The sequence below is a fragment of the Sinocyclocheilus grahami genome, unplaced genomic scaffold (assembly GCF_001515645.1).
Source record: "Sinocyclocheilus grahami isolate Dianchi unplaced genomic scaffold, SAMN03320097.WGS_v1.1 scaffold615.1, whole genome shotgun sequence".
In the NCBI taxonomy this organism is placed as follows: domain Eukaryota; kingdom Metazoa; phylum Chordata; class Actinopteri; order Cypriniformes; family Cyprinidae; genus Sinocyclocheilus; species Sinocyclocheilus grahami.
This window is the reverse complement of record NW_015505794.1, coordinates 50,766-77,906: the sequence shown is the minus strand read 5'-3', so window position 1 is coordinate 77,906 and position 27,141 is coordinate 50,766. Positions and strand designations below refer to the sequence as shown.

At 40.8% G+C, this 27,141-nt stretch overlaps 1 protein-coding gene across 7 annotated transcripts in view; it reads right to left on the bottom strand.

Moving 5' to 3' along the window:
• Positions 1 to 4,224: 4,224 nt before the first annotated feature.
• The window catches only part of LOC107557701 (protein groucho-1), a 32,581-nt gene continuing 9,664 nt past the window's right edge, over positions 4,225 to 27,141 (bottom strand). Inside the window, exons 5-21 of one of the 7 annotated variants that reach the window (XM_016241205.1) lie at positions 24,281 to 24,343; positions 24,068 to 24,172; positions 16,698 to 16,902; positions 16,531 to 16,547; positions 12,862 to 12,981; positions 12,106 to 12,156; positions 11,870 to 12,022; positions 11,317 to 11,449; positions 10,901 to 11,073; positions 10,219 to 10,295; positions 9,670 to 9,919; positions 8,717 to 8,964; positions 6,874 to 7,021; positions 6,233 to 6,383; positions 5,823 to 5,899; positions 4,507 to 4,633; positions 4,225 to 4,419 (exon numbers count right to left, since the gene is read on the bottom strand). In XM_016241205.1, the coding sequence (XP_016096691.1) occupies positions 4,526 to 4,633; positions 5,823 to 5,899; positions 6,233 to 6,383; positions 6,874 to 7,021; positions 8,717 to 8,964; positions 9,670 to 9,919; positions 10,219 to 10,295; positions 10,901 to 11,073; positions 11,317 to 11,449; positions 11,870 to 12,022; positions 12,106 to 12,156; positions 12,862 to 12,981; positions 16,531 to 16,547; positions 16,698 to 16,902; positions 24,068 to 24,172; positions 24,281 to 24,343 (2,079 nt within the window). In that variant the 3' untranslated portion in view covers positions 4,225 to 4,419; positions 4,507 to 4,525. Of the gene's footprint in view, positions 4,634 to 5,822; positions 5,900 to 6,232; positions 6,384 to 6,873; positions 7,022 to 8,716; positions 8,965 to 9,669; positions 9,920 to 10,218; positions 10,296 to 10,900; positions 11,074 to 11,316; positions 11,450 to 11,869; positions 12,023 to 12,105; positions 12,157 to 12,861; positions 12,982 to 16,530; positions 16,548 to 16,697; positions 16,903 to 20,212; positions 20,984 to 24,067; positions 24,173 to 24,280; positions 24,344 to 27,141 lie in introns of those variants that run through there. The other 6 variants (XM_016241204.1, XM_016241206.1, XM_016241207.1 and 3 more) reach the window with 6 other exon arrangements.

Genomic DNA, 27,141 nt, shown 5'->3' with positions numbered 1-27,141 from the left:
ACAACTCTTCAGAGATGGGTTAGTAACCTTTTCCAGCCTGATGAGCAACAACAACTATTTTCCTGAGGTCCTCAAAGATCTCCTTTGTTCGTGCCATGAATCACTTCCACAAACATGATCAGACTTTGATAGATACCTGTTCTTTAAATAAAACAGGGCACACACTGCCACCTAATAGTCATACCACTGATTGAAAACAGCTCTGAACAGATTAACTCTAATTTCACCTTCAAATTAATAGCTAATCCTAGAGATTCACAAACTTTTGCTGCTCACAGATATGTAATATTGGATCATTTTCAAGAATAAATAAATGACAAATTATATATTTTTGTCTCATTTGTTGACTGGGTTCTCTTTGTCAACTTTCAGGACTTGTGTGAAAAACTGCTGATCTTTTGGATCATATTTATGCAGAAATACAGAAAATTCTGAAGGGTTCACAAACTTCCAAGCAGCACTGTGTATTAGAATTATTTCTGAAGGATCATGTGACACTGAAGACTGGAGTAACTGCTGAAAATCCAGCTTTGCCATCACAGGTATAAATTACACTTAAAAATATATTAAAATAAACAATTTAAGATGTAATATTTCACAATATTACTTTATCAAAAAAAATGCAGACCCAGTAAGCATTTTCACAAACATTTACTGACCCCAAAATTTTACTATGAGTGGATTGTTTCTGCTGTAATGTTTCAGACTATACAAACGTAACACTCAACACAAAAGGGGAAGTGATGGGACTATCATGTTTGAGCCTTTATAACGCAATAAATTTACCTCAGCCTCCACCTGCAGATGCTGCAAGAAACTCATGAGCATCACAGACACACCACACTGCCCTCTCAGTGTCTAATCAGACGGATGAAACTAATCTTCTCACACCGACTTCTCCAGTTCGTAGGAGTCTCCTCAAGAGCCGCAGGAAAGATTCCTGAGCACGCTCGTCACATAGGAGGAGAGATACAGCAGCGGAGGATGAGTGAGGTTACCGTTTCATCTGGCTCAGTAAGCCCGGACTAATTTGAGGCCTGAGTGGAGAGGGCACTTGTGTGCAGGCCTGATGAAAGCTCTTCAGAGGAGAGAAAAGAGTGGAGGATTGTATCAAATCGCTGGTCGCTCTCATAGAGAAGCCCTTCTCGATCTCTCTCGCTCTCTCGACAGAGCCTCTTCTCTTTCTTTCTTTCTCTCTCCCTCTTCAGTGGTGCCACTCAACAGGATAGCCCTTTAATCTCCACCTATTCAGCTGCTCCCTTATTAAGAGTGAAACTAGGAAGAAACAAAAAGAAAAAGAGAAAATAAAAACACACCTTGTCTATGTACAGCTTTTTCACATCAGAGCAAAATAAATGAAAGAGATGAGAGTGAGCGAGAGCGAGAGCAGAACGAGAGCCTGCAGGAAAATCAGTATGTTGGGATTTGGAGTGTATCTCTCCCTCTCCTTCATCCTCTCAGAACTCCTTCTGAGAAGAACATCAAACTAAGGGCTGCCAGCTAAGGTAAGCTTCAGAGAGACTGAAGGACAAAACAAAGCAACCAAAGGAGAGAAGAAAAGAACTGCAGGATGGAGGATAATGCAGACGCCTGACTCACTGAGTAGGGAGAAAGAGTGGGTCAGTTCGTCATCATCTGAGGGAGACAATCGAAATCTGCAGAGATTAGTGAAAATCAATCTCTCTCATTTGATCTATCCACTGCCATAATGTACAAAGGCTGGTACATCAGTCAATCATCAATCTGCTGCTGACACTCCTTTGCTAACAGCAAGACCAAGTTCATCATGTAGTCTGGTGTATTTAGACAGGAGCGCCCACATTAGCAGTAGACTGTACTCGTGCCGATGTGAAATCAAGCCTCCTGTGAGAGACTAACAGGTGTAAGAAAGGAGCAACAGAGTCCTCAGCACTTCTTAGACACTGGTGACGAAAGTGGCATCATGTAGATGTAAGTTTCTTTTTTGATGGCGGGACAATAAAGGCCTGTTCATACCAAAGGACGATGCCTATAATTTTAATATCATTCTAATGCACTAACCACATAAACCCCACATGGAAACTGACCATAGGAAGCACTACACACTTCCAACAGAAATAGAACAATGATCTTTTGCACTTGAAAGTTAATTTAATATATATTCTGCCTAATTTTGGATATTTTTCCAGTATCCAAGGCATGTGCAGTTTGACATAACCAGTGTAGACAATGCATTAAATAAGTCCACAGATTTTATCTGGGTTTTTTTAGTCTCGAGTCCTTTTCTCAAAATCAAAATAAGCATCAAGTTGAAAACATTCCCCCTTTCCTTTTACGGTACAAAGATTCAAGGCCAAATGTTTTTGTTTTTTTATAAATCAGTTAATCCTGTAAGGTTTTCAATAAAAATAAAAAATAAAATAAAAACACCCATCAGTGCAAAGTAGAAATGGTTCCTATAGATTTGAGTATACACATGACATTGCCATGCAATGTTTTAAATAGCATGTTTACTAAAGGGCTATTGTGGGCAAACTTCAACAGCAAAGTTCATTGGCAGAGGAAGTGTGAAGTTTCATTTCTTTACAGTTACAGTCATTTTAATTCTAGAGCATCAGAATGCAGGAGGTGAGAGACATTTACTGAAATCACACTCTTAATGAAACCAACTCAAACCAACAAAATAAATAAATTGTCACAAACACACTTCCTGGCCGATAATCCACTCGAGGTGAGAAAATCAAAAGGGTGTGTTGTGTGTGTCACCACCTGTGGTTGGGGGACCGCAGGGCATATTTGAGTCAGCTGGGTCTGTGGTTACAACAGATAGACGAGGCAGCAGAAACTATGTCTCTTTTACACAAACACACACTCAACTTCATGTCTCAACTCTTCAGTCAGCCTTTCAGCAGCTTGACATCATGTGGGAACATCTAGATAACATATCCAGCATTCCCAGCCTCTGTCATTGGTCTCCATACTTAAGACATATGGGGTTAACGTGACACCCAGTCTGTGATTCAAATCCCACAGTGGTGCTCTCAATTAAACCAACATTCATGACACGTTTTACAAAAAAAAAAAAGTTTATTGAATTATTAACAACTGTACATGATCAGTGCTGACAGTTTGCTACATACTTTGGTGTGAAGTTGAGAGGTTGTGAAAGGCAGGCGGGTCAAGGTTTTGTACTGTACTAAAGTCGGAGTTTGCCGTGACCGGTTCTGCTGTGGCCCCATGAAGGTCACTCCAAGTCCCACAGTTAAACAGTCCACATTTACACAAAAATGGTTAGCCAGGATCAGGTTTAAAAGAGCCAGTCTCTTTTCTCTCTCTCTCATGCGCACACACTTTCACACCCGAGCTTTCACCAAAGTCAGTGCAGGCAATGAATATTTTCATTAGAAAACTGGCTCAACTTGTACAGAAATGAATCCCCAATTGACTCCGAACACTCACAAAGAAGAAGGTTAACATCAATCTGTGAGTGAAAACAAGGCTGCAGGCTCATTAGGGTGGAGCTCTACAGCAAAAGTAAGCTGTCAATCACTGGGGTGAGTCATTTCCCATTTCAACAACAGCGAACTATAGTGGGCCGCTTATGGGATCAGTTGGCAAGTTACTCATCAATGTACGATTCACGCTGAGTCAGCATGTTACAATCACACTTCATTATCTGAATTCCTCTTTCCAACAAGACGCCACACAATGCAAAGGGCACAGAAAAGTAGTACAGTTAGTCATTCTCCAAGTTTAAGATCGCTGTCAATTTACAAACATCTCCTCACTCTCCTCTGGGCTGTTTCCATCGTATTCTGACTTCCGCAGGATTCCAGTCTGATCCCATTTCCATGAACCGCACATAGGCTCAAAAAGCAAAAAATAATTACCAAGAACAGGAAGGGGTTTTCCACATGAGCCTTTTCGCAAATGGCCAGCCCAGAGACTGTGCTTACAAAAATCTAAATTAAAAAGTGTGTCCTAATCTACATTCATCAAGCATTAAGGACATGAGGACAAAAAAAACCATCACAAGTATATCAGGACATGGAAATATATATAATTATATATTTATAAAACGTCTTTATTACTCCATATATACACTTTTTAACAAATTGTCCAGGGAGCGGGAGGCTAAAACTGAAGCACTGCTTCATATTACATCACAGATAGTTCACTTTTTCTTAAAAGGAAGGAAAGAAGGTGGGGGGGAAATACTATGGAAGGAATAGGCACACAATCCCATGAGCAGACCGAAAGCAAAGGCAAGACAATATTTACTACATTAGTGCCGTCAGGAAGTCCTTGGGACAGTTTAACACGTTTCCGCTCGGATCTGTAGAGGACTGCTCCACTGCTGTAAGAATCCAGGTGCGCTAAAAATAAAAACATCTGGGAACCGATCCCAATGGACCGACCAGTTCCTAACCTGGTTTCCTACTATAAAAGGAGGAAAAAGTGGAGGAGTGATCCCTTGAATCCATTAAATATCAGGCCCAATGAGAAACTCCATACATAGGTCTTTACATCTGGCGAAGCAGTGAATTTAGTAGATCACTTCATACACAGTGGCCTTCTTGTCTCCAGATCCTGTCACAATGTATTTATCATCAGCTGAGATGTCACAGCTCAGGACAGAGGACGACTCCTTGGACTGTGGAGGGAGGAAAGCAGGAAAACGATTAGCTGACATGATCAAACAAAGACTCAGTGAGATCATGAACCACAGAGAAGCATGTCAACACCACTCCCTTCTAAATATTAATTGAAGCCACTGAGAGGCAAGTAGGTGTGTAGACAATTGGCAATGTATGTGAGAAGTGCAGAGTTGTGTGATTTTTGCCTGAAGCAGGGAGACTTAAGTTGCTCAAACAATTTAATGGCCATCGTCTAATTGAATGTCAGCAAGAATTCCCCTTGTGTTAAACGGTATTAATAGATTATCATAACAGATTATCATGTCAGCAGTCAACTTGAAAGAGGAAATTTAAAAAAATAAAAAAATAATAACAATAAAGTTGATCAAAAATACACGTTTTAGTGAAAAGTGACAGACGGTAAGAGTGGGAAGTAAAAGATGTTTTAAATTATTTAATTCAGGGAATATTGCCTGCATGTCACAATAGAAGACTCAATTTTATATAGAACTGAAATGATGCTTATGTTCTAATAAAACAGGAAACTTTTCTCCCCAAAAAACCAAGCACAAATATTGCTGAGCAAACGCTCACCAGTTAACAGAGAGCAAACAATATGACAAACCCGGAGTGGAGTAGCAGCTGACTGAGTAAAATGGTTTATTTATTAATTTTTACATTTCCATTTAGCTTTATTTTTTATTTCAGTTTTAGTAATTTTCTGTTATTTTAGTTTTTCATCAGATATATATTTGAAAATTATTTATTTATTTATTTATATTGACCTATTTAAAACAATGCAATAGTTTAAAACCTTAACCATAAATACTGATTGAAAACTGTAGCTGCTCCAATGACACTAGATTGTCTGTTTTTTAATGATGTCCATTATTTTGACAAGGCCATTCAGAATGGCTCTAAAATGGCAGTCTCACTTCCTCAAACTAAGCGCTAAGCCATTAAACTTGCAAAATGTTTGTCAACAAAGATTTCGTTTTATGCATTCTAATGGCCTATTTTCTGTACAGCTGCATAAATAAAAGCCATCACTCAAACACCCTATTACAACAGGAATAAAAGTCCCAAAAGAAAGCCTGAAAACAGAATCTATGAATCTCGCACTACAAATCCCACAAACACACATACATTCCCTCACTGTATTATGGTCTGTAGCAAGGGGAGGGAATGAGGTATTGATTGACATACCTGGAAAATGCTGGCACCATAGGGAGTCCTCCAGGCATTCAAGAGATTGTCCTTCCCAGTGCTCACAAACCATTTACCTTTAGGAAATGGAACAAACACACATGCACTAATGGGTACAGAGTCAAGGTTTATCTAAATGACTTGATTCACTGCAGCTCAACTTATTTGGAAGTAGAGTGGGCCATTAAGAGAAAAAGAGAGAGAGTACTGGGGGTGGTACAAAGTGCAACTTGGCCCGCCAAAAATGGAAAAACACCATTGAATACTAAAGTAAGGCTGAAGTACTGAAGTGCAATTGTTTTCCCATGTCATGTCTCAGACATATTTTACAGCAAGTCTAATGTTTTCCCCCCCCATTTATTCTCAGGTGCAAGATGCACTACATATAAGGTAAAGTAACGGTGTCTTACCACAGTAGGCAAATTTGAGGGAGAGGACACAGCTCTCATGCAGGTGCAGCTGGTACTTGTCAGGCTTGGTGTGATGAAGCACCTCCACATTACTGCTCTCCATTCCCACAGCCAGCCACTCGCCCGTCGGACAGTAGCCCAAAGAGAAGATCTAGATGAGAGCACAAAAGCCCATCACAAACTGATCTAAAAGTGCATAGACAATTTATGCATAAACACTGATTTGGACATTTAATACATAATCAGAAATGGAATAGTACAGAAGTCATTAAAATAAGTCAAGAAAATGTTTAAATGTAGTGTTACAATGCAATGTATACACATATATATTCAGAAATACACTAGTGTTCAATTTTTTTCCTCAAAATTAACACTTTTATTCAGCAAGGTTCAGCATGACTGTTTTCTACATTAATAGGTTTCATAAGAACCAAATCAGCATATTAAAATGATTTTTGAAGGATCATGTTACACTGAAGACTGGAGTAATGGCTGCTGAAAATTCAGCTGTCATCACAGGAATAAATTACATTTTAAAATAAATCAATTAAAAACGCTTATTTTAAATTGCAATAATATTTCACAATGATATTATATATTATACTATGTTTATATATGATTTTTGGGTGTGTAACATTTACCTGTGAAGTAAAGTCATGCTGCTGGAGTTGTCGTCCCTCTCTCAGGTCCCAGGACCGTACTGTGTTGTCCAGTCCACCTGTCCACAGTTTGGTGCCATCATGGGAAATGTCTATACAACTTGCACCATCTGTGTGGCCCTGGAACTGCCTGCATACATAGACAAGACATATACACATCGTCGTTTAATTCATCAGAACAGCGTATACATCTCTATCCTCAAAGAAACACTATTTCATGCAGCATCACCTGGCATGCTTCCTACCTGACAAGGGTTTGGTTATGAAGGTCCCAGACAGCAATATTTCCATCACTGCAGCAGGAGAAGCAGACCTTGGCATCAGGGCTGATCGCCAGCGCATAGCAGGCCGGGGCAGAAGAGGTGAGCTCGGCTTTGATACGGGGAGTCTGAGAGGCCAAATCCCATATGGTCAGAGTGCTGGCTTCCCCTCCAACGATCAAAGTGCGGCCATCCGGAAGCAGCTTACAGGAACGGATATAGTTATCCCTGTTCTGAAGGGAGAGAAGCGGGGAACATATGTTGAGAGTCAGACATTTTTGGAATAATACATTAAAAGAGTATTTTTTTTTACAAAACAATTTTACAAGAATATGTACAAATGTCCCTCTCCAGCCCTCAATAATCAGGCTGAAGTGGTGAACCAATCTAAATGGTAGGGCTGAAAAACAGCTGTTCAGCTCCCTGTTATTTGCTCTGGCTCTCTAAATCCTGTCTAACCTGTGTTTATGAAGGCTAATCGAGGAGGAGAGGCGGCCGATAAGAGGGAACAGAATGGTAAGTGGGTAGGGAAAAGCTTTTAAAGGTTTTTAGTTACAGCACCAGGATGAAGCGCATTTTTAAATTAGCAGGAGAATTCTAGACCTGCTCCTGAGGGAGATCAATAAGTCCAGGCTTTCAGACAAATTAAATCACTTTATAATGGCCGAACAGCTCATCAAATACACCGCTTTCTGCACTATGGAGCAAGCACAGGGACATGCAAGTTACACAGACTGAGGGGGATAATGGAGAGCCATCATGGTATTTTCCCCTAGAATAACTACACATAGCCTGAAGATTGGTTCTTTATTTAGCAGGGGGATTAAAGGGAAGAAAGATTAAAAATAGTTAAAAAAATTCAAAAGAGTGGATATTGTACTTCAGAAAAAATAATTCCGGTAATTTGTGTGGACTGATTAAACAACATGAATTTTTACCAGACAGTCAAGTTGTGAGACGGGGCTCTTGCTGCCAGGCTGACTGATATCCCAGATCTTCACGCAGCCTTTGCCGCCAGTATAGACGTGCCGCGTGGGGTTGCTGATGGTTACGGCACACACCACCTCACCGTGGCTGAGTGTGTTGATCTGACGGGCATGACGGGGAATGCCTGGTCCAATCAGAGCATCTGGAGGAAAAGGTACTGGTTGCATCTGCCCATCTGCGCTAACGTGGAAGGAGTAGGCCCTATTTATTAGAACATAAAAGAATGAATGAGATAAAAAAATTGGAATGATCAATAATCAATAAGAAATTCTCAAACATGTCACATGATCCTTCAGATATCATTCTGTGTTGATTTGGTGCCCGAGAAACACTACTTATTAACAATGTTGAAAACATTGTTGTTGAAAACATAAATGTCACTTTTGATCAATTTAACGCATCCTTGCTAAATTAATGTATTCATTTCTTTCACAAAAAAAAAAAAAAAAAAAAAAAAAAAAAAAAAAAAAAAAAATTTTAACAAAAAACCTGTTTGCGAAGTTGTCAGGCCAAAACAACACCATCTCTATCCACAAAGAGACACCATGTCATGCAGCAACCCTTGGCTTGCTTCCTACCTGACAAGGGTTTGGTTATGAAGGTCCCAGACAGCAATATTTCCATCACTGCAGCAGGAGAAGCAGACCTTGGCATCAGGGCTGATCGCCAGCGCATAGCAGGCCGGGGCAGAAGAGGTGAGCTCGGCTTTGATACGGGGAGTCTGAGAGGCCAAATCCCATATGGTCAGAGTGCTGGCTTCCCCTCCAACGATCAAAGTGCGGCCATCCGGAAGCAGCTTACAGGAACGGATATAGTTATCCCTGTTCTGAAGGGAGAGAAGCGGGGAACATATGTTGACAGTCAGACATTTTTGGAATAATACATTAAAAGAGTATTTTTTTTTACAAAACAATTTTACAAGAATATGTACAAATGTCCCTCTCCAGCCCTCAATAATCAGGCTGAAGTGGTGAACCAATCTAAATGGTAGGGCTGAAAAACAGCTGTTCAGCTCCCTGTTATTTGCTCTGGCTCTCTAAATCCTGTCTAACCTGTGTTTATGAAGGCTAATCGAGGAGGAGAGGCGGCCGATAAGAGGGAACAGAATGGTAAGTGGGTAGGGAAAAGCTTTTAAAGGTTTTTAGTTACAGCACCAGGATGAAGCGCATTTTTAAATTAGCAGGAGAATTCTAGACCTGCTCCTGAGGGAGATCAATAAGTCCAGGCTTTCAGACAAATTAAATCACTTTATAATGGCCGAACAGCTCATCAAATACACCGCTTTCTGCACTATGGAGCAAGCACAGGGACATGCAAGTTACACAGACTGAGGGGGATAATGGAGAGCCATCATGGTATTTTCCCCTAGAATAACTACACATAGCCTGAAGATTGGTTCTTTATTTAGCAGGGGGATTAAAGGGAAGAAAGATTAAAAATAGTTAAAAAAATTCAAAAGAGTGGATATTGTACTTCAGAAAAAATAATTCCGGTAATTTGTGTGGACTGATTAAACAACATGAATTTTTACCAGACAGTCAAGTTGTGAGACGGGGCTCTTGCTGCCAGGCTGACTGATATCCCAGATCTTCACGCAGCCTTTGCCGCCAGTATAGACGTGCCGCGTGGGGTTGCTGATGGTTACGGCACACACCACCTCACCGTGGCTGAGTGTGTTGATCTGACGGGCATGACGGGGAATGCCTGGTCCAATCAGAGCATCTGGAGGAAAAGGTACTGGTTGCATCTGCCCATCTGCGCTAACGTGGAAGGAGTAGGCCCTATTTATTAGAACATAAAAGAATGAATGAGATAAAAAAATTGGAATGATCAATAATCAATAAGAAATTCTCAAACATGTCACATGATCCTTCAGATATCATTCTGTGTTGATTTGGTGCCCGAGAAACACTACTTATTAACAATGTTGAAAACATTGTTGTTGAAAACATAAATGTCACTTTTGATCAATTTAACGCATCCTTGCAAAAAAAAAAAAAAAAAAAAAAAAAAAAAAAAAAAAAAAGGTATTCTAACAGTAGCACGTTATGCAGAGTTTGAGCTCAATAACAGCACTTACGGTTTTCCTCCAGGTATAGAGGCCAGACTTGTTGGCAGACCAGGGGCACGCATGTGGGGATGAGGATCAAAGCCCGCCTACAACACACAGACATCTTAGTATCTCAGCATTAAAGAGTAAGCTGCAAAACAAACCGAAACTGATTTTAAAGTCTGATTTTTCCCTGTATCAGCTTAATTGTCATATTGTAATATATTGTTAATATTCTAGTTTAGCTCTTGTTCGCGCTTTATCTCTCCCCTCAAGCCATTATTAAAGACCCCCCAGAGAAGTGTTACTTCCCATGCCATTAGCACAAACACAGAGATGCAGAAAAAACGCAGTACAAACGCAAAAGGTAATATTTAACCGGAATGCCATCCTAAAAGGGTATGCATGTAAAGTTAGCCTCCGAGGTATGGAAGAGAGCCGCTAAAGGCCATTCTAGATGATTAGAGGAACAGGAAGTGTGTGTGTGTGTGTGTAAGACAGAGACAGAAAGAAAACTGCAACAGGACAACAAGCTTAGGAATGTATATGTAATCAGAAAATATAAAGACAGGCGCTAAAGGCCATTCTAGATGATTAGAGGAACAGGAAGTGTGTGTGTGTGTGTAAGACAGAGACAGAAAGAAAACTGCAACAGGACAACAAGCTTAGGAATGTATATGTAATCAGAAAATATAAAGACAGAGAGTCTAACCATAGGTGAGCGTCCATAAGCAACAGCGGCACTCATCTGAGGGGAGATGTGAAGGCCAGGGTAAACACCCGGACTGGTCAATGAGCCGTTCATCTCTGGGTGGTGACCCATCATGGCAAACGGAGCCCCATATGGCGACGCAATCGACAATGGTGTACGTAGAGCAGGTGCTGCTGGGAATATATAAATAAAAGCCAAAGTTGAAAAGCTATGAATGCACGCATACACTTACAGGTTTGACTGGTTAGCATAGCCCCATCATTTTTTCTTTGGCTCCAGATTAGCCACATAGCATCACCAGCTCAGGTGGCTGGTTTCAAAAAGTTGTCCAATACTCAAAAATATGGTCAAAAAGTTTCAATGAATGTGAATGCCTAATGAATGGATAGGTTTAAAAGTGCACATTTACTACTTACTCAGCGCTTCCATGCCTAATGGTTTTCCGGGTATGGGCCTGAGCCCAGGGGTGTTGCTGGTTCCTGGGGTGGGAGCGTCGTTGCGTGGGGTGGGGGTGTTGGACTTTAAACCTGGGGTGGAGGACTTGTCGTTCTGAAAGATGAAGGAACAGAGATGGAATTAACTGAGGTAAAGCTACATACCACAAATGCTCAAATCCAGAGAGCTCTCTCGCACTAATCCAGTCAAACACTGACAGCTCATTATAGCGGAGGAGGATAAAGCTAAACTTCAGACCGAACCCTTCCCCGAGACCTCATCCTCTCACTCATCTTTAATCACTCTCTCTTCTCTCTTTTTTCCTCTTCCCCTCTGAGGCTAGCTAAGCGCATTGAGATATTAGCCAAGGCTAGCGGCTAAGCCGCTGTTTGTCTGACAGTAGCTGATGTATTCATGTTATGCTTCAATCTGACATTTACACTGCAGCTATAAAGTTGAGGAGAGGAAGAGGGTTTTGCAAATGTGCAGAGGCTTGACACCATAAATGCCCATCCTCTATTTCTTAACACTTACATGTGGGTGGTCCTTCACTTTTGAGGAGGGGGTGCTCCCAGAGGAGGCCACAGAAGCCGGGCTGTTGGGGGCATCTTTCTTCAGTGCTCTGGCCTTATCAAGTCCATTCTCAGGAGGAGAGTGAGACGGGCTGACCCTTGGAGTGGCTGGATCCTACAGTGGGAAACAGAAACGTCACATACGAAAGAGTAGCAGTTCTCCAACCAAAAATGGGAAGCAGATATACTAGTCTTTACCTCGTTGGAAACATCCACGACCAGATCATCACTTTTGTCACCATCACTGTCCTGTAGTGTAAAAACAACAGTTACAGGAGTGACCCAAGAAAATAATGGATTTCTAAAAATAACATGGATAGGAGAAAAAACATTTGGCTAAAACACAGCTGCCTGTCAAAGTTGTCAGTATGAACAATCATAAATTTCTAGCATGGTATAGACAGTTTATATAGACACTCACCATAATATACACTACCATTCAAACGTTTGGGGTCAGTAAAGAGTTTAGCAGGGTTTAAGTCTCTTATGCTCACAAAGACTGCATTTATTTGATCAAATATACAGTAAAGTATAATTCAAAATAACAGCTTTCTCATTTCAAAATGTTTTTTAAAACTATTGGACAGATAGAAAGCACAAATAACTAAATAGAAATATTGTGTAACAATGTAAAAGTATTTACTGACACTTATGATTAACCTTGCTAAAAAGTTTGAACAGTAGCATATGTTTTTAACAGCAAAAAGAACATGACTTAATTAGGGATGCACAATATATCAGTATCGTATCACTCAGAGATCTGTAAATATGAGATATTTAATAGTGCAAAATCATTTACATTTAGATCACATTTGGCTCATCTGATGCTCACTTAAATTTATTCTTTAAAACACTAATTGAACAGCTAAATTAAATCTGTTGCAAGTCACGATATGAATGCCCATTTAAAACAACTGATTTCTGTATGCGGGGCTGTATTATACAGAATCGTACATATCGGCCCATGTTGTCCTTCTCCTCCACTCTGCGTTTCTTCGGGTCCAGACTGTATTCAGACGAGCCTCTGTGTTTCTCACTGGCCCTCAGGCTGTCTGACGGTGATACTGAATTATTCTGCTTAGACAAGGAAATAAAAAGTTGATCAGCACAAATCACAAATAAAAGCTTACCACTTTGCAACTCGGTGACAATACAAACACTTAATGTTCCCTGAAACAATGCTACATTTACATAATAATATAAAGCATAATGAATATAAACATTTTGCATTGCGTAAAATCAATAATTCAGGATCCTCCCTCAAAAGGTGTCATCTTGAGAAACCCAAACTGACAGAACCCCTCAAATGTCATGTAGCATTCATATATTTACATTAGCAGGTTCATTACATTTTAAACAAACACTCCATGTAAGAACATCTCCTTCAAAAATATCACAACAGACACTTTAGGTTCAGCTCATTAGCTGCAGACAGTCAGCTATGCTCAGGATGGCCCAGACTCTCAGTAGCACAAATACATATATCAGAGGCGACATGGGGCCACCGGTGGCTTTGAGCGAGCCATGTGTGTAAATTCCACGCTCGTACAAGGTAAATACGGAGAAGCGAGGGGGTTAAGCCCCAGGCTCTGTTAGATCACCCTGTACTCCCTGGCATGGAGAAAAGGAGAGAGCGTGGGGCCTGCCAAGTAAGCAAGCCCAGGCCCCATGAAGCAAAGCAGGCGGGACAGCTGAGCAAACTATCCCTGAAGAGTGAGGCCTCTAAACCAGCCTGACCACACCACACTTCAAACATTCTGGGCTAACCTCGCAGCCCTGGGCAACCTGCACCGAGCATTACACAACGCCAATGAGCCAAACTGGACAGCAGGGTCAAGCGAAAACTGATCCCTGCGGCACGGAGGGGGGAGAGAGAGAACAACACAGTGAAACGCAAACACCAGACCAGAATAAACGGCCCCTCACCCCGAGAGTTAACCAGCCAGACGACAGCTTGCGTTCCTACCCTCCTGCACATGCCCGCCCTGACTAAAACACAGCAAACAGCCACTCTTTTACCACAACGACTGGGCCTTAAAAGAGGGAGTGAGTCCATGTATGCCACTTTTACTCCCCGGCCCTCTGCCAAAACCACTTGTAGAGCCACACGATTAATCGAAATAAAAGTGAAATAGCAATATGGCTTAGAGCGATTATCAAATTGCAAATGCGGTGATTGAATTAAAAATAAATATATGCACAGTGTGTTTTGGAGGGAAGCGTTCCTTATACAAGCAAGCAGCAAAGCGGCTTGTTCACAGTAGGGATGCACCGATATGAAAATTTTGGCCGATACCGATATGGTGGCCGATATATCGTGCATCCCTAGTTCACAGTAAATTCTTAACCTCACCAACTTTATCTCTGCATGAGCTATGAGTTTGGGTCACTTATGTGTATTTAAAAACACAACACATACCAACCAACCATCTTCCCTAAAATTGATAAAAAGTGGTCAAAAAAAAAAAAGTTTAGATTTAAGGAAATCCTGTGGTTTTCGGTCTAAAAAGCTTGATTGTTTAATACTTGAACCATTAATGAAGACAGCCACAGCTATTAGTATTGTAATTTTACAGTTCTTCTGTAAAATAAAATAATTTGTTATTTTACAATGAATTACAATAGTAATATTTCCCATTTCATTTAATATTATAAATTGCAAAAATCAAACAAAAAGTCTAACAAATTGTGAAGCCCTTCCAAAAACAAGCACAGCAAACCTAGAGCTTCCATTCCAATAATACTAATTCTTATATAATAATAATAATAATAATAATAATAATAAATTAAAAAAAATAGCAATGATCTTTTTCCAAATTACACATCTCTACTTTATTGTATTGGGTGGCTTAAATTACGAAAGTATTCTTAAACTTTGTGTGGGTACCATAGGAGAAAGTCACAGCAGATAAGACAGGAATGGAGGAAGGAAGAGCAGCTGAAGCTACATAGCCCAGAATGCATCGAGAGTAGCAGCGGCTGAGTGGTGCTCCCTCTGTGAGCACGGCTGGGCAGGCGGGCACCATCTCTGGGCCAGAGAGTGTGGCACTGCCAGTGCATGGATCTCAGTGCCAAGCCCACACTCTCAGTCTGACTGACAAACCTCTATTCATGCAGAGAGAGAAGGGGAGACAGATGAAAAGGAGGATGTGGCTGGGCCAAAGGAAGTGATCTCCAGGCAGAAGGAACTCCATACTCTCCTGAAGGCGACACAAAGGAATCCCGGCAGCTTAAACCCCACTCACAAACACTCTACAACAATCTCAGTGTTGCTTTTGTCAGCACTAAGCAGCCCATTTCTCTCCCTACCCCCTTCTTCTGCTAATCCAAAAGTAATAAACAGACCTAGACTGCTCTCTCAGCCTGACAGGGGAGCGTGCGTGTGTGCGTCTCAGCTGCGGGTTTAATAGGCTGACCTTTTAAGACAGGCTTAACGTGACTCAATAAGCAAAGTCAGAGCGGTGCTATCAGATGACCCGTGACAACAGGAAGTCCTGGCGGGCAGAGAGTAGGATGGCCGCTGCTGCACTAAGCGCTAATCAGCAGCAGAGTCTGATTTCTGCAGGCATGACTGCACCCATTCACACTGCTGCCCATTCAACACACACACACACACACAACTCTATTGCCAAGTCAATCCTTTCTGCATATCCAGTTTAAGAGGAGAAATGGGGCAATCCAGCAGGAGATAGGGAGACTTTAAGTGGTTATAAGAAAACTGCAAATAAACATGAAAAGAGATATGCACAGAGGGACAGAACGAGAGCTGTGGCGACAAAGAGCCAAAGGAACGAGCAAAAGAGCAGTTACCAAAACTGAAGAAAAGAGGCACAAGGAGAAACAAAGGAGGCGGCAATGAGATATGGTTGAATGAGTCAGGTTTATCTGAGCCAGGAGTCGCAGACATGAAGAGTGGTTGAGGACAAATCCTTTAAAATAGAGAGTCAAAGTCTTTTTTAATTGTGATGAAATTATAGCGCTGCTAATCCCTGGCCTGTGCTTTTGCGCATTTTTTACCTGGATTAAAAGTAGGATTATACAGCAGGCTCCCCTCTCTTTTTTATTATTATTTTTTTTAAAGGCTTAGTGTGCCCTAATGCTGCCTGCTCTGCTCTCCTCACGCTGTTAACGTGCCGCCGACTCCCCTCTTCATCAAACGCCAGGACTTAAAGGAACAGTTAAACGAAAAATTTTAATTCTGACAATTTATTTACATGTCGCTTCAAACTGTTTGAATTTTGTGGAACACTACAGGGGTCATTAGTGAGAGATGTGAAATGGAGAAATGTGACACTCAAGGCAGGTTTTTTTTGTTGTTGTTGGACAGGTAAGGGAACTGGTGTGTAGAGTCTTCGCTCTAAAACTCATTAAGATCAGCGTAATTTACATAAAATTTAAGAGACAATCATGCTGATTCACTTTGACAGATGGCAGTGCAGCATCCAACACCATTGTGGCATCAGTACTTAAAGTACACAAAGAACGATGCGAACACTTGCTAAAAAACTTCTAAATGAATCCACACAGTAGTTATGTGTAAGGAGGAACAGACTAAAACTGAAGTTCTGCATAAAAAAAGCAAGTAGAGACAGACATGGAAAATCAGAAAATGACAGAACTCACCGTGCTAGATTCCCGCTCTTTATCCATGGGAGAATGAAGTCGTTGTTAAAAGAAACAGATAAAGAAAAACACCAAGTCAGCATTTACATTTATTTTCTTACCAAAGCATGAGCGTACCGCTTCAGGACATTTGTTTTTGTTTTCTCTTCAGTGCATACGTGTGTTACCTCTGTGCTCAAGGTCATGATGGTTCTTCTCGTCTTTGACTGGCAGGTGCGCCTGGCTGCCCAGAGCTCCCAGCGCCAGCAGACCTGAACCTGAGCCCGTGACTGGAGGGATGCCTGGTGGCTGCAGTGCCGAGGGGTGAGGGGGCAGCTGGACCGGGGGTCCATGGGCAGCATGAGAAAGGTGTTGAGCCTGGAGCTGCTGCTGCTGTCAACACACACATGTACATCAAGTCGGTCGGAGGGAAAAGGCATATGGACAGCACACACTGAATAAAGGTGACCGGTTAAGCTCCACTCTCACAGGATGCACGGAGAGGAACACTGGCACCCTAACACCTCCATTAGTGGCTGGATCAAAGCAGGATACCCTTCACAAGGACATGTCCTCCTTGAGCTCAGCAGGAACAGCTCACTCCGACACATACTACAGATTTCTAAACATGCACGGCTCTTAACTACACTACTTAACATGCATCTTTTTGCAACAAACCAGAAATACATAAAACCTTGACTAGTTACATGAGCTTCAAACTGAATTTTTACACACTCCTATCCTATACAATTAAAAAACAATATTAAAATAAGGGTGCATTCTGGTATTTGTTTTCCGAGTCAATATGTACACATATTCATTCACTATATTACATATACACACACAAACACACACGCACAGTCAAGTGAGTTATAGGTAAACATCAAATGAATGACATCCACTACAGTCACCTTACAGCCCATAATATTTCAGAGTTTACACAGGTCCGTGGTTACCATCTCCTAGGCTATGCCACTCCTCCATGCCTCCTTAACAACAGCCAATCAGACAAGCCATTCAATGTTTGTGTTAATTTAATAGCCTGTAACACGTGGTGTCAAAGCAGTAGCTGTTTACAGCTGAGAGAGGAAGATGTAATAATCCAACTGATAAAATCAGGTAAATGTGTGTTGCACTATGTGATCTATCTTAATTCCATCTGGATTAAACATTATGTTGGTCATTGCTTAATGTCTGTTAAAAAAAAAAATACATAAAAGGTTTTGTCTTTTTAAAATTTTGGATTTAGACCTTTTGGGTAAAATATCGGAATCTTTTTTCATGTGAAAAGTCCAATCACAGACTGGTATAATTTTATACATCAATTCCCACAATTGTACACTATAATTATAGAATTTATCACCAGACCAATTTTGCTGGATTAACGGTCCTGTGACACATACATCCAATGCACCTTCCCAAATCTACAGTAGATAGACATGCCCATATTAGTAACAAAACTCCAAATCAGTCTACATCAGTACTTAACTAATAACCATCTCAAAAACGAATCCAGTCCATATAGTGCTTAACAAAAAAAATATTCAATTTCAGATTTTAAAAAAAAGCTGACATACACTACCATTCAAAAGTTTGGGGTCAATATGATTTTTCTTTAAAGGGGTCATATGTCATAGGGGTCGATTTAAATTTTTCCTTTCTCTTTGGAGTGTTACAAGCTCTTGGTGCATAAATAAGATCTATAAAGTTGCAAAGACTAAAGTCTCAAATCCAAAGAGATATTCTTTATAAAAGTTAAGAGTCAGCCACACCTACCTAAAACGGCTCGTTCTAACACACCCCCACATATCTACGTCACTATGTGGGAAGATTTGCATAACGCCGCCCAAATGTTCACGCAAAGAAGGAAGGCATAACTTTTATTCTCGCTGTAGTATTGTTATTGCCGCCGCCATGTCGTGAAGGCGCTGTGTGTTTTGTTGTGAAAGCGAAACTACTTTGTTTGGCCTTCAAAAAGACGACCATATCTGCTTCGTCATGCCTGGAGCTGATCCGTGCTGGTTGCTGAGGAAATACAACAACTTTGCGCTGTGGATCGCCGGATCGGCTTTCACCGTGGACGAAGCGGAGTCCAGCCCGGGGTCGTCACATGTGGTTGCCGCAAGCCCACCGGACGCTCCGTCGAATCCGCCGGCCGCGCCGTTCTCAAGCCCACCGCCTTCGCCTAGGACTAGCCCCCGGCCTCTGCTCACTCTAGGCCGCCGCCGCTCACTCAAGGCCACCGTGTGTGACGCTGTCTCTCGTTGTGAAAGCGAAACTTTGTTTGGCCTTCCAAAAATGGACACGACTAGAAATCAGTGGTTAAGTTGTATTTACAACACTGTTCCAGAACACTTCAACCCAAATATTCAGATGTGTGCAGCACATTTTATGGAGGACCGTTTCCTGATCCTGGTAGAGTAGACTACAATGCCGGCTGTTCTGACTCACGAACTGCAAGTACGTTTTTTATATTTAAAGAGTTTTTATATTTTTTATTTTTAAAGTGAGTTTTTTTAGGCAGTGTAAAGTAGGGCTTGCTGTTTGTAATTTCTCCGATCACAAATGCAGACATGGTTTTGTGTTTACGCGGCGCAATGCAACACAAAAAAAGACAGTATAAGTCATTATAATCCATAATTATGTCCCCACTGGATGCAACGAATGCCTCGTTTGTAATGGGTATTCATGTTTTTGAATCACCGCTCTGGCTGGACAGGGCATCACAGTACGGTAAGGGGCATAACATTTCCGTCACACGCTTGAGGTATTCGGCCAATCATAACGCACTGGATAGCTGGCCAATCACAGCACACCTTGCTTTTCAGACCGATGAGTTTTGTAAAAATCGACACGTTTCAGAAAGGCGGGGCATAGTGGAGAAACAATAATGTACAGTATGTGGAAAATAGTGTTTTTTTTAACCTTAAACCGCATAAACACATTTCATTACACCAAATAATGTTCTTTATAGCAACATCACATGACCCCTTTAAACTGATCAAAAGTGACAGTAAAGACATTTATAAATATGTTGCAAAAAGTTTATAAATAGAGCAAAAAATTGTTTCCAATAAATTCAAGAAATTTCTAAATTTTAAATGCGATAAGAAATCAGCATATTAAAATGATTACAGAAGGACCATGTCACAATGACAAATCCAGCTTTGCCATTAACTACATTTTAAAATGTATTAAATTATTGTAAATATATTTATATTGCATTTTTGATCAAATAAATGCAGTCTTGGTGAGCACAAGAGACAAACAAACAAACAAAAGAACAGTAGTGAAAGTATGATCTGTGAAAAGATAATTTCAAATAAGACTTTGTAAGCAGAAATGTAGCTCTACATACAAACATTTTCTCATGCAAAATGTAGCACATTTAGTTTTATGCATTCAGTTGTTTTAAGCAATCAAAATATGTATCAAACATTTTATTTATGTATCAGCAGTCATCAATGTAAAGAGGGCTCAAATATATAATAAACATTTATAAACCTGTGTGAACAAGCACTAATATTCTCCCAGTAAACAGCCATTGCTTTGACACCAACGATTAAAGAAAGCACAAGGCAGAACACACACATACACACTAGATAACACTGAGAAGCGTTAGGGTCTAAAGAATGTTGGGGTCTTAAATTCACTTCAAAAACCCAAATATAACACACACACAGAGGCTGTATTTAGCACTGACCATCAAAGCAGGGTAGACAGCATGAGGCTGCTGCTGATGAGAGAAAAGAGACGAGCATGTCATTACACGCTCACACCGCTCACTCATGAATAACACATCACTACTTCACAGATCCACCCAGGCACATGAATGCTGACCAACACTATTTCAGCAATGAAGGGTGCTTTTGTATTTAAATGTGCGTTTCTAACCTAACCACAGTGCTGAACACCCTAACCGTCCTAGAAAGACACAATGATCCCTACTAGTCTTCCACTAATAGCATAGTAGTGACAAATATAACTGGCTAAACATTCGCCTTTATCATTATAAGTCATGTTTTGAGTCAGACTGAGGCCATTTATGCTGCTAGTGTGAAATCTGAAATGCAAATGAACAGAAACGGCATTGCAAAATGAATCTGGTGTTCTGTATCTACACAAAAAGCAAACCTCTGCCGCTAAAATTTTACATAAAAAAAATAATAAAATTCACACTGACTTTTATATCAAGACAATTTTTACAACTTCTCATGAAATTAAGGTCTTGTTTGGCTTAACCATCACACCTGCATTAATATGCTTTTCAAGTGGTGAGCCAAGACAGATTATACTTGTGTATTACCTAGTCCTTTCATATAAATGATAAAAGGGCTTTTAAATTATTTTTAGCCGCCGTCAATTCACCTGAGACAGTTTAATTCCAGGTATAAAAAGGGCTAGGACTCCTTATAATCGGGTCTTTAAGTGTGAATTTACCTCTGCCATTCTAAGGCTGTATGTATATTTGGGCTGCAATACTTGGGGCTGGGGTGTTACAAAGTATTTGTGAAATCTAGCTAACAAAATATATATTGTGTGTTGGAGTGGTCCAGACGCTACAAGAAAAATAATTAAATTGTAGTTTGATAATTTAAATCAGTTTACAATTAAAAAAATAATACTATTTAATAAAAATAATACTGCTAAAGTGTTTTTTTAAAGAAATGATTACTGTAATATTTCTATTATTAATATCACTTTGTGATTGATTTGATCAATCACAGCCCTAGCATACATATACTGTTGCTTTTTTGCCATATTTGTATGAGTAACGCATACACTTGCTTGTGTGTGTGTGTATGTATGTATGTATATATGTATGTATGTATGTATATGTGTATGTATGTATATATATATATATATATATATATAATTATGTATATACACAAATATATATATACACAAGCAAGTGTATGCGTTACTCATACTGTTGCTTTTTTTTGGCACAGCTACAGCATCATTAACATAAAAACCTTGTTGGCTGTAACTTATTAGCAAAGCCACAGACATGTACAGCACTGTCACTTTAACAGGTCAGTGGTACCGCAGACTAAAGCTTTCATGGGCGCCTCTCTTCTCTTGCTAACCCACTTATTTGCCTCTACCCCTCCCTGTGGATATCACTCCCTCTCTCAATGTCTCTCTCTCCTTTCACAATCTTCCTTCTCCTCTCTTTCTCTCTCTCTGTGCCAAACGCTGCTGGCTCCTGATTAACAGTGAATCTTTAATGACCCCCCTCCCCCTCTCCGTCAGGGCACACAGATTGATCTCCTGCCATCTCACCAGCCAACAAATAAAAGCTTGTTTTTTTTTTCCAAGCCTGTGAGGATGTGTGTGAGAGTGTGTGTTAATTCCTGCAACAGTGCGGCAAGTGTCTGCCTGACTACATCTATTTATCCACCATCATGATGACCATGTGACTGCTAAGTGTGTGTATGTGTGAGCAGAAGCAACAAGCCCTTCCCCCATGCCTCCCCCACCTCTCGCCAAGCTGCTCTGCTGAATGGCTAGCTGTTAAATGATGGAGCCCCGTCGACAGTTGCATTCAGGCAGATTCGAGGAAGCAATTACCTTGAAAACAGGGGTCAGAGTCTTGGCTCATTTGCCTTAATTGAATTCCAATATCTGGCTCTGGCTGTCCTGACCCAGCTCAGGACCTCCTACCCACCAGCCCATCCTAGGCTAATCAAAGTTGGATAGCCACAGGAGACACACTAAGTACTTTTACATCCAATACAAGTTTGATTTTAGTTACTTAGTAGATTTTACTAAAACAATCATTGTTTTTGTTTTTGAATCAAATGGAAACTTAAGACACCAAGAAAGTAATTATTCACCTTTATGAAATGCTTAAGCACACTAGTTTGGTTTTTAGAACTACTACTGGACCTAGATAATGTGATTGTAGCTCGTCTTTGTCAAGCATAGCATTCTGTGCTTGCTCTGAAAGACAGATGTGACTATGTAGATTTAATCTTTCAAATAATACACACACACACACACACATACATACATATATATATATATATATATATGTATGTATGTATATATTTGGACAGCAAGATCATGTATACATAACTGTGATTAAATGCACATGTAAGAGTACTTCTGTTCTTAGTTTACGGACCTACAGAAATGCATAATTTAGATTAAGCACGGCATAAAATTATCTCTTATTAAATTAGAATCAAATACATTGCCTGATATTTTACACTTGAAACAGTTAACCCTGGATCATTCTAAACTCGGGGTAAACAGATGCCTGGATTATCTTGATTCACATTTCATACTGTTCATACTTTACCCAAGATTATCACTTGAGTACTCATATGCTGACGTTTCACACTGTACATTCCTACATCCCAGGTTAATGTTCCTATATGTGATGTCAGTGTCATTGACTGGACAACCACAGCAAGCATCATGTTTAACAGCATCCTCATCTTGTGTGTTGGTGACTGTACTATAAGTTAACACACTATAAAGATAAGCATGACACGGTTTGTCACTATTTGACATTTTCCAAATCAAATGATGTTTATACACAGTGCAGTGTTTCCATAATGGTAATATGAGGTATGTGATTGATTGTCTGTTGCTAAGCATCTAACCATAACATTCTAACACCGCATCTTTTCACTTTGCACAAGATTGGCACCACAATTTAATATGCCAACTCTAGGTAAAAAGCGTTGCTAACCCCGCTTCTAAAATACAAGTGTGAAAAATACCTTTACTCAGGGTTAAAAGCCGGTTTTAAAATGACAATAACCAAGGGTTAGGCAGTGTAATTAGCCTAATACAGAAACTGGTTAAATTCAAGTAAGGTTTGTGTTGCCCAAGTCAATAGGAAGCTTCTCAATGCTCCTTAACACAAGCTCTTTAAAGTATTTAACATGGCTAATCACAGACAACCCTGACCGAATTAAGACTTCTCCCTTTGTGTAATCAAAACAAGAGCTTAACTACACAAGCCTAAACATGCTTCCCTCCACATGCCTCTCAACCCCTGTGACAAACAGACACGCAGAGAGAGAAGCACTACACGCACAAATGAATTCATATGATCCGAGCGGCACACACCGACGAGACAAAAACAGCAATGGCATAAAAAAGCAAACATCATGGTGTAAACATATGACACCACAAATTAAAAAGTAAAATCAGACCATGAAGGGCAGGGGCAAATCTGCAGCAAGAGACTGATGGGACTAAGACACACCAACAATCCTGATCTCCGCATAGAACACAAGTAACGCCTCCGGCAAACACAGATTTGCCCTTGGACTGTTTAAGAGCTGTTGAGGTGATAGGTGTTGGATTGAAGGTTTTACAGTGGAGGATTACAGCTGATGTATCACCCTTGACCCAAACCCCGCTTGTGGGAGTAGGCTAGTTTACCTTCTTTAGCAGCTAATTTGATCTTTATTGCTACATACTATAAATCCAATTGTCATTTAGGAGCCAGGCATGAATGCATTAGTACACTGAGCTGCATGTGTGCAGGTTTGTCCCTGGCCCTGGTCAAATGAAGGAGAAAGAGGGGTATACACACGGTAAGAGGCAGATTGGGAAGTCCACGTACCCCGATGATGGCATTCAACTCTGTCATTGTCACTTGCTTAGCACGTTCAACAGCCTGTGCAACCTGCTGTTGGTGCTGGAGGAAAGAGAAAAGACAAATCAATAAACTGAAAATTAGCATGGGCTAACAGAAATAACGGCACTAAGATGGCTTATTTTATTAACAGAAATTGAGAATATTTACCTCTTGTGACAAAAAAGGCATGATTTGAGCAAGAATCGCATTTAGCCGTTTGGCAATCTCAGTCTGAAATAGAATAACAGAGACATACAAATAGTAAGGTTATTAAATGTTGTCAGCTCTTTTCTAGTCACTCAAATGTACTTAATTCATGACAGCATGCGTTCCAGCACTCACGTTACTTTCACATTGCTGAATGCTCTAATCAAGCCTCCGTGCATCTAAACGAGGCATGATGGGATACCTCCAGAACTCCTGATTAATGAAGTAAAAACTTCAGAAACGTCGGTCTTCGCTGATGTTGCCATGTGTCAGATTTGCCGCATAATGAACACGAGGCAATTTGAGCACTGATATGGTGTGTGTGGCTCACAAAGCCAAACAGCGCTCCAGCACACTGCTACTGAAACAGATCTGGCCAAATCCACAGCTCTGCCAGGCCAAGATGGGCAGAAGGCCTGCGGTGCCCATCTGGCCAAGCGATGGAGAGAGGGAAGGAGGGATGGGGGGGTCGTCTGGCCTCAACCATCCCCCCCACCCCCTCATTACCCAGACAGATTATTTCATTAAGATGCTGAAATATGCTAATGCTGATTTGGTGCTGGGAGATTAACGATGGCAATACTGAGCAATTACCATTTTCCCCCATGCTCCCATTCCAGCAGCGCAGGAGGCGAGGAACCGGAGCCCTACAGCAATATTCAAAATGACTTTTATTGATATGGTGAGACGGACAGGGTAATCAGCCAACATGCTCTGGTTCTCCTGCATTACTCACGGCTACCTGAAGCCCCCAAGAGCTATATTTCATCATGAGATATGCTAACGCTTCAGAATGAAAAGGAGAGAAGGGAAAGGATAGCGTGAGGGAGGGGGGAGAGGAAGTATGGGGCGGTGAACAAATTGATTATAGGTTGGAGCAGATGGCCCAGCAGGTGAGGGAGGAGAGAAATTTCGCTCTTTCTTTCACTGCAAGCCACATTCCGTTCATTTTTTGGCAGCGTGACCTCTGTGCTTGTGGGAGGGTGCTGACCCTGGCACTCTGATGGATTCGGTCTCTCTTTAGAGCGGGCGAGAGTGGATGAGTTCTGACCTGTGATGAACTGTCTCTAGGGATGTGAACAAAGGATCTAAGCCCTCTCCACACCCCTTCAGAGTCATTGAGCCATTAATGCTTTGCTACACAAACACACACTCCTTCGCAAAACAAACACGTACAACAACAATAATCTGTAGGTATCCAACTAAAGCGAGGAAATATTCGAACATGAAAACGCTGCCTGTTCTCATACGCCAGCCGTACACGGAGCTTCTCTTTCCATCGCTTCACCCCCCTCCTCCCCTTGGCTTCCATTCCTGTATGCCACTCTGAGGTTGCCACAGCAACCGGTCCGCCCCTATCTCTCCCTCAGATCATTATGTAAATTGGAGCTCTGCTTGACCATAACAGGCAGTAAAATCATATTACACGCACAGGGGCAGGTCATTAAATTGAATTTTCAGCCTGTCGATCAGATCAACTCGGCAAATTAATGTGGGATGAAAGGGGGCAGACGGGGGAGGGGGGAGTAACGGCTTCTCTTTCATAGGTGGGGTGGGGTGAAGTGTGTGTGTGTGTGTTAAGAGAGGGAAGATTGGGAAACACTACTCTGCTGCCTGAGCCAAAAAACCCTGGTGGCTGTCCAAAGGAGAAGATATTCCACAGCAATTATCAGAAATGACTTTCCCACTGATATACAGCATATGACTTGTTAGTACACAGCACACTATGTACCACAGAATCTAAATACAGAGAGCAGTAAGCACCTGCTTTAGCAAAACAGCGTCCTGTTGTGATGCCAGCTTGAATCAAACAATGCAGCTTGTGGTAAAAATATCTACATTTACATTTAGAGATGCACCGATTGCAATTTTCTTGGCCGATTCCGATTTTTTTGTTAGAGTGATCTGCCGATACCGATTTTTACTGATTCCGATTTTCTTTCTAAGAACTATAATTGACAGCATATACAAACAAAAATCTACTTTTCAACGCAAAGTTTTATTTTCATAAAAAAAAAACAAGTAAAAGGTCAGTAATAAAATAACAAATAAAAAAAAAATTGCAAACAACAGCACAAATAAATGCAATAGAATAAAGAGCTATGAAAATAAGTTTTTCAGGTTAAGTAAGCTTTTATTCAGTTAAGAAATACTACAGAAATTAAAATAATCAAATGTAAAATAACAGTGTTATTTTACATTTGATTACTTTAATTTCTGTAGTCTTCATTGTAAAAATTAAATACAGATTAATACTTACCATTAAAGTTATAAAACGTATTCAGTCAAGAGCAGAACATTTTTCTTTGTATTTTGTTCTTTGATTAACATGACAGACAGCAGCATAAAGATTGGACTGCGGTCCCTTTAAGAGTTTATCCACAGACCCAATATACTGTTACACAACATGCGTTCTCTTTCTCAACTATTTAACGTTCCAAAACTGACTGTGTTTAACTGGATACTCGCCAAAATGGGCATTTTGACAATTTATGTATTTAAACATTTTAGCGCAGTTAGCCACTCATTTTGGTATTTTTGGCTCACAAGCTGTTTGAGACTGAGCGCGGATTGTGGTGGTGCGCGCGCGCGTTTGGTATAAGCGCGAAACCTGCGGGAATGACAAAAATAATGCGCAATACAAGCTCTATTTAACCGGAGCGAATGAGACGTGTGTGAGAGAGAAGGGGTCGTTGGAGAGAAGAGAGCAAGAATGCGCGGCTGACGTTATTGCCTATGCCGCTGGTAACGAAACGGATCGGCTCGGAATCGGAAAGAATGACCGGCCGATCACCGATCCGGGCCGATCATGAGGAAAATCG